At 47.4% G+C, this 11,921-nt stretch overlaps 1 protein-coding gene across 2 annotated transcripts; it reads right to left on the minus strand.

The window, feature by feature from the left end:
- Window positions 1-528: 528 nt before the first annotated feature.
- On the minus strand, window positions 529-11,166 carry LOC144123128 (uncharacterized). 2 transcript variants are annotated; one of them, XR_013313013.1, is made up of 2 exons: window positions 2,465-2,551; window positions 529-909 (listed from the first exon to the last, which is right to left on the minus strand). XR_013313013.1 is itself a non-coding variant. In XM_077656027.1 (2 exons), the coding sequence occupies exons 1-2, from the start codon at window positions 11,056-11,058 to the stop codon at window positions 861-863; spliced, it is 321 nt and encodes a 106-aa protein (XP_077512153.1). In that variant the 5' UTR covers window positions 11,059-11,166; the 3' UTR covers window positions 529-860. The 2 variants fall into 2 exon arrangements, 1 of the variants encoding a protein (XP_077512153.1); XM_077656027.1 differs by lacking the exon at window positions 2,465-2,551 and adding an exon at window positions 10,787-11,166.
- Window positions 11,167-11,921: the final 755 nt, after the last annotated feature.

Raw genomic sequence — 11,921 nt, forward strand, 5'->3', positions numbered from 1 at the left:
AACCGCGCCGTAACGGAAGGGATAAAGGAGTGAGTGAAAGAAGAAAGGAAGAAGAGGTGCCGTAGTTGAGGGCTCCGGAATAATTTCGATCACCTGGGGATGTTTAACGTGCACTGACATCGCACAGCACACGGCCGCCTTAGCGTTTTTCCTCCATAAAAACGCAGCCGCCGCGGTCGGGTTCGAACCCGGGAGCTCCGGAGCAGTAGTCGAGTGCCCTAACTACTGAGCCACCGCGGCCGGGCGGTTTTCATATAAAGAAAATCATATTTGGCTCTCTGTTCGTGGTTGTGTATTTCGCCGTTACACAGCCGGAAACAACCGAAACCACGATATCGAAAGCTGAATTCGAGTACAACGATCGCAACTTCTAGAAGTAATATTTCCGGGGACTATTGGTCTAATTTGTCAAGCCTTCTTGACTGCGGGATGCTCGAAGAAATGAGTGTTTTAGTATAGAGAGCAGCGACACATATTGAATATATTATTCAGTATGTACGAAAGCCAGAGGGCTGGTTAAACACTGAATAAAGCTTCAAAGCATTTGGTGTGCTTGACCATCAGTTGTTATAGAGGCGTCGCGAGCGTAGCTGAGACAAGGTCATCAGTGCCCTCGACAGACGTGTCCGCAACTGCCACCAGTGGAATGTCTGTGCTGGGAGAGACGCTTACAGTTACGACCGTTGCCTCAAGTATGCGTGGCTCCTTTGTGGGCAGGGTCGCCGTGGTGATGCTGGCCTTGTCTACGTCGGGCACCCTTTCCCCCGACTTGAAAAGGAGCATGATGAGGAGCAGAGTCAGGGTGAAAAGGAGCGCCACCACGCCGAGCGCGTAAGATTTGCCTACGGTGGGCTCATGCGTCAACTCTTGCATGTAGGAGGGAGGCTGTCGGCGTCGGTCCTCACGAGCCTGGAAAGAAGGAATGAAAATTTTCCCTCACCGTTAATTTACATCTGTGGTATAGACGACGTTTCATCGCACAGAACAGATTAAGAGATGTTAAAAAAGTACGGGCTACGCGGTTCCAACGCGAATTTTAATCATACGAGAAGAGAGGGTCTTTTGTTCGCCATCAGAGCATTTCTCCTCTGCGTAGCCAAAAAGACCTTACGCGGAGGAAAGAAGCAACAGAAAAGGCTCCAAAAGGGGCAGCTCCCTTTGACAGTTAACGGGTCATCCTCATGCTTCGACACCATGGATAAGAACATGTGTTGCGTTCCATCTTCCTAGAGATGGAAAGACTAGAAAAAAATGGCTCTATATATTCCGACGCCTTTTCTGTCGACACTGTTCGCATTCTGAGTCTTTTCTCTTCACGTTTACTAGTACCTTACTGCCAAAGCACTGCTATACACAGGAATGATAGAGATAGTGGATTTGAATTTTTTAATAATGGCGGGAAGTGCAAGAGTGCCTTTAAAAGCTGCACAATCGAGAGACCCATTAGATTTGTCGCTTCACAGTTTTGTCATAGAGGCACATGGGTGCAAATTGTCAAAAGACGGAGCCGCCAACCACTGAGTGAATTTAATGCAGTGGGAAGATGCACCTTAAATCATGAAAGGCGTGGTGGCATGGATACATCTAACTTCACTTCTGACATGCGGAAAACATGCAGGTATCCTTAAAGCCGGTCCCAAGAATGTTATAAGAGCTTCGATTTCACCGTCCTCACTTCTGCCATCTTTCCTCCACGTCTATTTTTCCGATGTGGATGATGTACGAAGGTCCCGTTTACGCGAGAAGCGGCTGCGCTAAACTGTCCGATTGGTTGGCTGTATGCCTTAACTAGCACAGTGGTGAATAAACAAACGGCACTCCCCGCCGATCGAAAAGAGTGGTAGGCGTATGGCGTTTTCGCGACGAATGTGGATATGCCAGACTTTTACGTGATGTATTCAGGCTCCCAAACGCCAAGTATGAAAATCATTGGGAAGAGAGGTGGTCAGTAAACCTGGTTTGAGTACGCTTAAGATATAAACCACTAAGGAAACGCGATTCTGGGTGCTTGAGGGCATTACAGGTTGTACGTTTGAGGTGTATGGCGAGCATGGCGGGCGTGTAAATCGTAAACCTTGCTTAGCGAGCCGTATGGTGTACCTGTACTCTGTGAAAACCTAAACTGTTGTCATTTACCTTCGCAAATGCATAGCGGTTTCGTACACCAATGCAAAAACTACCAGCTCGTAACATTTTCTTGGCCGCGACTCTATGCTTTGCGGCCTATGGCGCTCGGTGGCAAAAGTGCGTAAAGACGAAGACGGAACGAAGAAATAACAAGGACGAGCGCTCGTCCTTTTCGGTTCTTCGTTCTGTCTTCGTATTTACAGGCTTTTGTCACCATGCACCTAAACCTACTCGCAAAACTTTCTGCTCTAATCTATGGTGCTTCGACGAGAGAAGTTGCTTTCTTTAGAATAGCTGAACGTACAGATAACATACTTGATCGTTTAATAGAAGTTACCTTCTAGGGGATCTCCCGCTGACAGCGAAGACAGCTTGGACTCGATGCCTTGTCGTACTTATGTTCCGAAAGATTTCAAACTTTCAAAGATGGCAGCCTGTGGAATGATTAAAATTTAGTAGCCAACCTAGGTGAGAGAATCCCATTCCCCAAAAAATCTAAAGCCTCACTAGCCTTTTTCAGACTGAATTAAGGGACTAAGATTTCCTTTAGTCACAGATGCTTCTGCTGAGTTACAGAGGAAAACTGCCCAAAAGTGACATTTCTATAAAATATTCGCACAGCCTCGGGTTCAATGGCTTCCAGTGGGATCAAATGTTTAGGAGAATCCCCCAAGGTGGAGTATATTTGCAATAAGGAAGCAATTACTGATTATAATAAGCAAGCAATTGCACTGTTCACACTTAAGTTATTGATCAATTCGCTCTCGCCCTACCATAAGCTTGCCGTCCCGGTTAGCTCCATTAGTAGAGCGACTGCTCGTGTAAAGCAGTGGTCCCACGTTCGAACCCCGGATCGGCATGAATTTTACTTTAACTGCGAAGTTTCTGGGGAAGCTGTATAGCTTTCCTTTGTAGCTGTATGGCTGCGCTTGGGTGGATACGAATGAGCAATTGCTCCATTATTGCACACCTACTCTGCCTTGGGGGATTCCCCTAACATTTCACTTACACTGTTCCCACTTCGAGTTCTTCAACAATTCGCTCTCGCCCTACCATAAGCTTTGCTGTCCCGGTTAGCTCCATTAGTAGAGCGACTGCTCGTGTAAAGCAGTGGTCCCACGTTCGAACCCCGGATCGGCATGAATTTTACTTTAACTGCGAAGTTTCTGGGGAAGCTGTATAGCTTTCCTTTGTAGCTGTATGGCTGCGCTTGGGTGGATACGAATGAGCAATTGCTCCATTATTGCAAATCTACTTCGCCTTGGGGAATTCCCCTAAACATTTCACTTACACTGTTCCCACATAGAGTTATTTAGAAATTCGCTCTCGCCCTACCATATGCTTGCCGTACCAGTTAGCTCAATTGCTAGAGCGACTGCTCCTGTAAAGCGGTGGTCCCGGGTTCGAACCCCGGACCAGGATGAATTTTTCTTTAACTGCGAAGTTTCTGGGGAAGCTGTATAGCTTTCCTTTGTAGCTATATGGGAGCGCTTGGGTGGATAGCAATGAATAATTGTTCCCTTAGTGCTACCAGTAGGAGCGTGCGAATATTGGAAATTTTCGAACAGCGAATCCATTATCTCCCGATTCCATTCGCCGAATGAATCAAATTGTGCGTGTTCAAAATTTTTTGACACGAATAGAATATGGTCCCATGTGTACGAAATGTTCACAAGTAATTGGCATGACGTTCGAATAAGGCACGCTATATTGTTCTTAGATGACCGCTACAAAGGCAAGATCCACTTTAACGCCACACATTCCACCGCATTCGGCCTGCGCGCGATAGAGGCTCCAGCTCATTCGCGGCCTTCTAGAATTGGCGTCGCGACATGCGTCAGAGGGGCCTATCAAACCCTCCTGTGATGCCCGGTCACTGAGGCTATGGCACGCATGGTCTGTGTCAAATATAACCGGGCACAAATGGTTTGTTTATCAGCCGTGTAGATAATAGCTTAGGGCAGCCTTTAAGCTATCAATCTGCGTAAAGTGAAGTGCGCTCTTGTGCTCACGTTTTGACAACGTTCGGTTTTTAGGGGTGCCGTAACGGCTCCGTCATACGATTCAGAAATAAAAAGCGTGTTGCCCGGTTACTTTTCGAAATGGGGGTACGTTACTCTCGCCCCTTTCCACGACCGATATGTTGCGCTGAGTATTTTGTTGTCATTATCAAAAGCAAAAACTAATATACCTGTACGCATCACTTGACGATCGTACAGTACAATAGTGACCTCGGGTTGCACTCCCCCCCCCCCCCAATGGTGATCAGTGTTGTACTTTTGATAGCTTTAGCGATAAGTCCGTACGGTAAAAAAACTGAACCGCAGCGTCTTCGTTTTTTCGTACGATTGTTTGTATGAATCTTCGCACCTGTAGCGAATATTTCTAAAAACATCGATTCTTATTCGGTAGAGTAATAGTAAAGGGTTCGAGAAAAGTTTGTCACGTAAGGCATTAGTTGAAGTAAAGGTACAACTGTCAACAACCAGATCAAAGTAAAAAATGACGTTTCGGAACCCTTACGGGTTACTTGTTAGTTACAAGGCTAAAAAGGCAAGCACTCGAAACATGAATGCTCAGAATATGACGTATTGATTGCATGTACACAGGTTAGCATCGTCCGTTCCTTCCGGCTCATTGTATCAGGCGTAGTTTGGAAGAATGATGAATCAACCAAAGGCGTACCGTCAAATTCCGCTCTTTCGACATGATTGCGGCGTTGTCCTAATCGATATGACGCGTTGATTCATGCACGTGCTCGCCAATCGCATTGGAAGCCACTTTGTAGTTTTCGACATCGCGCTATTGATCTTTCATTCTTCTGGGAATTTTCCTGTTTCGCATATCTAGACTTGGTTGCAATCACCACACAGAATTTGATAGACAACACCGGGAAACCGGTTAACTGCCAGGAAGTCCATGCTTTTTACCAGCAAATATCGAAGTATGCTAGGTGGCGTGTGTCCAATGCCTAGGTCTATACACCGCGAAAATATGGAATAAATGTTTGCCTAAAAGTTACACCGCGTACATACGGAACGCCAGCAGTGACGGTGAATGCCTTACGATTGGCAGAGCTCGGTTGTAAGATGTGTTTTTGGATACTTTCCTCATAAAGCCGTCGCCGTAACATTTTAAGTTAATCTTGTAAATTGTATTTTTGTTTGCAGATTTGGGCCGCACACGTTACCAACGGCGACATCTAACGGAGTGCGTTCAGAGAGAGCGGTGTCCCTTTATAAAAGCTCTTCGCGCGTAGAGACGGCCAGGCTGGCCGGCTCACTGGCGAACATAGACGTGATTTGGAAGGACACCATTATATCTTCTGCGTCTAGTTGTACGTTGCGTACCTTTTCAACAGTCACAGGAACAGGCCTCATGTGTGGCGGTTTTTGCAGCCAAAGAAGTTAATACACTGTGCAGGTAATATGAACGGCTCTAAAATTGGGAACCTGCTGAAATCCAGGATAAACCACAGCAGCACGCCTGGTTTGGGGATCTTGTGTAGCTCATAGATTGGAGGTGCGGATCCAGTTGTGCACAGTAGGTGGTAGTATAACGTCTTCCTGTCCGGAGGCACAAACTGGAAGACATCTGCCAGAAGTTCCTTTGAAGCTCACGAGTAGGGTTGCGCGGCAAGGCGGCATACGTTGTTCGGTCCTCCGGCAGGTCGCGCATTTTTTTTTTGAAGTCTTTCTTTTCAAGCAGCACAGTAAAGGTGCCTTTTTCTGCAGGTATAACAGCAATACTATGTTGCAGCGTAGACTCCTCACTGCTTGTTTTTCGAAAACTGAGAGTCTAGTAATGCCTTTCCGCTGCTTTGAAAGTATGCCAATGGCGCAGGTGCGTGCTTCTGACGACGGCAAAGGGTTCACAGCTTGTTCCCCATAGCAGATTACCTTCCTTTTTTCTGTAGCATTGCTATTAAAATTCTGGGAGGGTGAGAGGACGGTCATATTCCGAGCATTCAAGTTTCGACTGCTTGCCTTTTCGGCCTCATTGTGAACAAGGAGCCGTACGGGTTCCGAAACATCATTTTTTACTTTGACTTGGCCGGTGACTGCTGTACTTTTATTTTTACCTCAGTTCAGGAGTGCAGCTGCACTATTTGTATTACATTTGGTATCGAAAAAGTAATATTCACACACCATTGGTTATACGGCAATGCATCCAGACGTACCGTATACGTGGAGCCACAGCCGAATGCTGCAACGCTAGGATTAAGAGTTACTAAGCTCGAAAAATCAGACAAAATCAAGCTGTTAGATTCCTGACGTTTCAAACATGGTCGTATAAGAAGTTTATTGTTCCATTTTTCCCAGCTCCTGGCAATGGACGGCCTTCGTTTATAAAGTAAGATCAAAGGGGAAGGTGCCAGAGATGCAGGAGGCATGCTGGACGTCTGCAGTCCTATCCCTGACAGATGTTTTATCGCACTGTAGGCCTGATAGCTTTCAATTCTGCTTTCCAGTCGTTTTATTGCAGTTGAGTATTTGCGCGGACTTTTGCTGCTTCTAGACCCCAAGAAATTTTCGTCATTCACAGATTTTACTGATGCGGCAAAATAAAAATTACCCGCCGCGGTGGCTCAGTTGTTAGGGCGCTCGACTACTGATCCGGAGTTCCCGGGTTCGAACCCGACCGCGGCGGCTGCTTTTTTATGGAGGAAAAACGCTAAGGCGCCCGTGTGCTGTGCGATGTCAGTGCACGTTAAAGATCCCCAGGTGGTCGAAATTATTCCGGAGCCCTCCACTACGGCACCTCTTTCTTCCTTTCTTCTTTCACTCCCTCCCTTTTCCCTTCCCTTACGGCGCGGTTCAGGTGTCCAACGATATATGAGACAGATACTGCGCCATTTCCTTTCCCCAAAAACCAATTATTAATTAAAATAAAAATTCCGTGCGATTACGCATGCCCAGCATTCTTGGCCAAAAATTTTTAATAATGAAAAATTGTACAGGCGTGGAAATATTGAAGGTAATGGTCCTTTCTTCCGACACGTAGCAAAATATTCTTTATAAAGTTGTTCCATCGCACGCATGGATCAGTTAAGACTGTCTTAGAAACCAATAGGAAACGCTTTTGATGATCGGAAAACCGTCAATTGCAAAAGAATGGAAGCCTGTAGAACGAAGATCTGCAAATATATTGATTGTTATAGTTACATCTTAAAATATATGAAAAAATTGTGTTCATAAATTTTTTCTGTTCAAAAGTGCTTTGTCCGGAGCTTCGGGGTATGGTTACGGATAAACGCGTTTAACCAACGCAGTTATTATATGCAAATGTTGTGCATGCTCTTCCGATTCGTGATACTGAAATTTGTGAAATTGTGGCTGTTCCTCATTTGCTTCTCTTCGAGGATACTCGTGATGACACTCGCGAGGATACTCGCGGGCGTCACATGGAGGCTGGAGCTCTTTCCGCCTGACTGCTTCGTTTGCGTTGACCTCACGGCGCAGGGTCAAGTGGCCGACGTGGTAAAGTGAGGCACTCGGCCGGATGACGTCCAGGTGCTGGTTGCGTGATCACGCCTGGTCGAATTACCAGCCGTGCTACTACGTTAACTCAGGCGGATAGACCGGGGATGGTGTTATGCATTATTGGAATGGAAGCACGAATGGTCATTGAATGCTGCAAGTTGATAAGTTAGATGCCATGTTTACGACGAATAGGCATGAAAAGATTAAACGGTATCACCAAACAACTCACTGCACAGCGCGGTGCTCGTTCTCGCAATAGTCTTAGCCATGCGCAGCAGCCTGCCAGTTCATGTTTTTGCGCTGCCTGCATGCAGACATCGAGCACAGATTCAGCAACCTTAGAACTTGGACGGACCACGGACCTAATGGCTTTATTGGTCAGACATGGCGTCACTTAGTTGTCGGTTGAGACAGACACTTATAATCAACAAAAGCCAACCACGTCGCATTCTTCGAATACAGCTGCCGCTTCAAAATGACCTCTGACGGCTGCTTGCTTCTTAACGAGATATACGCGACTGGGGCTCTCAAAGTAGTATTCAGCGATCATTTAGTAACATAACATTAAACGGTATGTGGTCACGCATTGAATATTTGCCTCTTTGCAACAAAAACACTGGGCGGAAAGAGACAGCCGTCTGTGGCAGCCTAATCTGGGTGCCAGTGACCGGTATTCATCTCGAAGCAGTGTCAGGGGCCTGGATATATAGAATGGGTTATACGCGGTGTTGTAAATGTGAGCCTTCAAACATATGCATGGAAGTTGTCAGGCGAAGGAACCGATGCGCAGAAAGAAAACCAGCGCACAGGACGGAGACACAGAACATGAACACGAGACGACGCTGGCGTCGTCTTGTGTTCCTGGGCTGTGTCTCCGTCCTTTGCTCTGGTTTCCTTTCTACAATCATGTACCGACTGGCCCAGCTCTCCACTCTACTGAACCGATGCGTACCGGCGAATCTTAACACTTCGACGTCAAAAAATATCTCTTCAAAAAATTACCTTTTCTTTTTGTCCTAGGCACGGAATAATTATTGGATCCATGAACATTCCCTTTTTCGTTATGGTGCACGCCCTTTTTCTTTGTACAAGTTACGCTTCAATATGCTTTCCAATGAAGGACCTACTTTCGGAGTCGCGTTTTCTCACTAGCCTTGTGCCAAACTGTTGCATGACGCTCAGGGTTTTCTCACCCTTTAGATGCAATGCTCACCAGACTCTAACTGAGTGGCCGAAGTCGCGTACGGCTGGCACGTGTTTGCATTGCGCACAAGCTTATTCGTGTATCAGGCATAACTTCCGTTAACTGCCATTCCCGGCAATCTTCTGAAATTTCGGCCAAATAAACGGCCAAATAGATGCTGACACCAATGTTCTTACTTTGAATCGAATTTCTTCGAGAGGCGGAAGTATTTACGAGTAAAATGTGTCAGATAGAGCCGATGTTTACCGGAACCAACGACGGCAGGGAGCATGCAACCATCGTAATGTCGAGAATTAGAATGCCAGGACCCCGCCAGAATGCATGCGCATGTAGTCGTGTGCCATAAATTCTGGCGGTGAAGCAAGAATGCGGATAAGAGGTGCCGACAGCAATGCTGCACCGTGTTGTTTTGTTGCAGCGCACTGATTCGACAGAGTTGAATCGCCTCGGCAAACAGGAGCTGCCGCGGTGGCTGAGTGGTTACGGCGCTCGGCTGCTGGCCCGAAAGACGCGGGTTCGATCCCGGCCACGGCGGTCGAATTTCGATGGAGGCGAAATTCTAGAGGCCCGTGTACTGTGCGATGTCAGTGCACGTTAAAGAACCCCAGGTGGTCGAAATTACCGGAGCCCTTCACTAGGGCGTCCCTCATAGCCTGGGTCGCTTTGGTACGTTAAACCCCCATAAACCATAAACCAGCCTCGGCAAACTCCTAATCAACCATTAGAAAACCGAACGCGACTACCTTAGAAGTCACATAACCATCCTTCGCAACTCGACAAGGACAATTTCGGTACCGACGCATCCGTCACGAAGCCTCTTGTTTTTAAATAGCACTCCCTCGCAATTTCTCTACATCAACAGCGACGCCATGCACCCTGTGGCATGACTGGACGTGCCAAGCACAGAGCAGTGGGAACTTTTGACACGCTCTGACTGCTGTGCAGCTGGCACCTCCGCCAACCCCTCCACTGCCCGTATCTGACGCCAAATCTAGCGCTTACTGAGTGACTCTCATGTGACGTCACGGCCTCCGCCAACCATTCCTGAATTAGCGTGAAAGCGCGCGGCATTTTTTCGGAATATAAGCTTAAACACTGCCGGTTTAAAATGACTACAAAGCTATGCGTGCATGACGACTGAGCAGAGAAACATTTGATTCGAAAGCGAACTTCTCTTAGACGCGAAAGAAGTTTTCATGTTGGTAAGAATCTCGAAGGGGTCCTTAATGTGGCAGAAGTAGACGGTGGCGGTGAGCACAGAAAGGCGTGTACTGATTAAAACGGGGCGGGTAGCACCGCGTATGAGCCATCCTAAAATTTGGTACGTCTTTCATGTGAAATACTCCGTGGTGGCACCTGCTATCGGCGGTAACATTGGTATCAAAACCCTGAAATGCGGTTTTGAGTTGAGCTTCGCGGGAGCGATTATACTGCTGCACATCGGTGACTTTTACTGCAGTTAATTCTCATACTGTACCGCGGTGCGAGTACCTTATGTTTTATAATTAGGAATGGTGTTAAAACACTTTAATTAGTTCTTTCAGAAGTACACGGCGTAAACGCCCCTTGGCAATAAAGTGTGGAATGACAAGGATGATCAGGGAGCGCAGCTTGGGGAAGATGGAAATCATCCCTAAGTTGTCGAATTAGGATTTTGACTGGTCACCACGCTAGCGGAATTAATGCCTTGTCACGGTATGTTTTGTGGCAGCAAATCTTAAAACATCGTAACACAGTGCCTTACTCCATTTGTTCTCATTCGGAAAACTTTTATAGCGTTTTAAAGAATTTTTCAGGAGTATGTTGTGTAATTCTCCTCAGGGAACAAACTGACGATTGGGAAGGGGGTCCCTGAGTGTCGACTAGCTGAAGATGCAAGCTTAAGGCAATATTTTCACTCCAGCAATCACTAAGGGCGGTCGCGTCGTTCCTCGCCTGGGGCGAAGGCGGTGCCGGTGGTGCCGTCACGTACACCTGACTGTGCTCCCTGCTCACGAGTCCAGGCCCCCTAGCCTTCGGCTGTGCCCCAGTGACGGCGAAGTTGGCCACGGCGATGTCTCGAGGCAGCGGTTTGAGGCTGGCCCGAGGCTCCGCTGGTTTCGCCAATGGCTTGTGGATGGAACCGCGTCGGGACCTGGGAAGTTCCTGGACCGACGGCTGTGGTTGCTGAGGACCGACGATTGGAGGCGTGGGATTCGGCAGCGGTGGTCTCGGAAGCTGCAGCGCTTTCTTCGCTTTGGACATGGAGCGGCTTCTCCGGCGGATGTTGGGGGCGGGCGGCGGTGTTCTGGCCGCATTTTGCAGTTCTGCATCATTTTTGACCAGGACTGCTCAGCCGGGCTTCGGGGTGGCACCTGCCGAGGGATTCATTCTCTTCGTCTTCCTAGTCACAGCCCGCACATGCTCTCTGCTGCCCGATACTACTCGAATGGTACTGCACACGCGGACAAAAGGTCGAAATAAGCGTGTAACGCAATTACAATAGCTGGGAAGCAACTCTGCTTTTACAGCTGGCCCAAATTATGCCTTTGTGGCAAGAGCGCAAAAAAAAGAAAAAAAGAACTGCTTTTACTGCCATGCACAGCGCTTTTTACGCTTAGCGTGGATTTGGACTGGGCCGTCCATCTCCGACCAATCACAAGAGTATGCCTTAGCGCAAGTAAGGAATGAAAAATAAAATGTCCATTCCTGTGCCACTAGGCATAGGCTCCTATATTTTGCCTGCCCGGATTCCCGCTTCAGATCCTCTGTTCCACTTTCGTTAGCTGCCTCTCTAGGATGAGAGGTCAAGAGAGTGTGTTTCGCTAGCTCCTATGGGCGTGTACTGGTGATTAACTTTTTCCCCTGACGTACGGTGCAGGATAATGACGTGTTATTGCTTCGGCATACACTTTTCAAATAATTCTAAAATGACGGAAGGCGCTTGTGCGGTTAAGAAGCTTGTATAGAAGAAGCATTTACAGTCTACGTCGCCCTTTTGTGGAGCGGTGGAGTTGTGCGCCCCAATAAATGAAAACCGGAATCAGACAATAGCCGATGGCTTTCGGGAGAACTATTGCTAAGTTATTATTTCATAAGGTAATATTCCAGCGCCACTAAAACGCGCG

The sequence above is a fragment of the Amblyomma americanum genome, chromosome 3 (assembly GCF_052857255.1).
Source record: "Amblyomma americanum isolate KBUSLIRL-KWMA chromosome 3, ASM5285725v1, whole genome shotgun sequence".
Lineage (NCBI taxonomy): Eukaryota > Metazoa > Arthropoda > Arachnida > Ixodida > Ixodidae > Amblyomma > Amblyomma americanum.

What these genes read in the sequence shown, in the direction of transcription:
- LOC144123128 (XM_077656027.1), bottom strand. Translation starts at nt 11,058, where the DNA reads ATGTCCAAAGCGAAGAAAGCGCTGCAGCTTCCGAGACCACCGCTGCCG. An exon ending in AGCAGGGAGCACAGTCAGGT is followed by an intron (nt 910 to 10,786) that starts GTACGTGACGGC and finishes CCTTCTTTCCAG; the next exon opens with GCTCGTGAGGACCGACGCCG.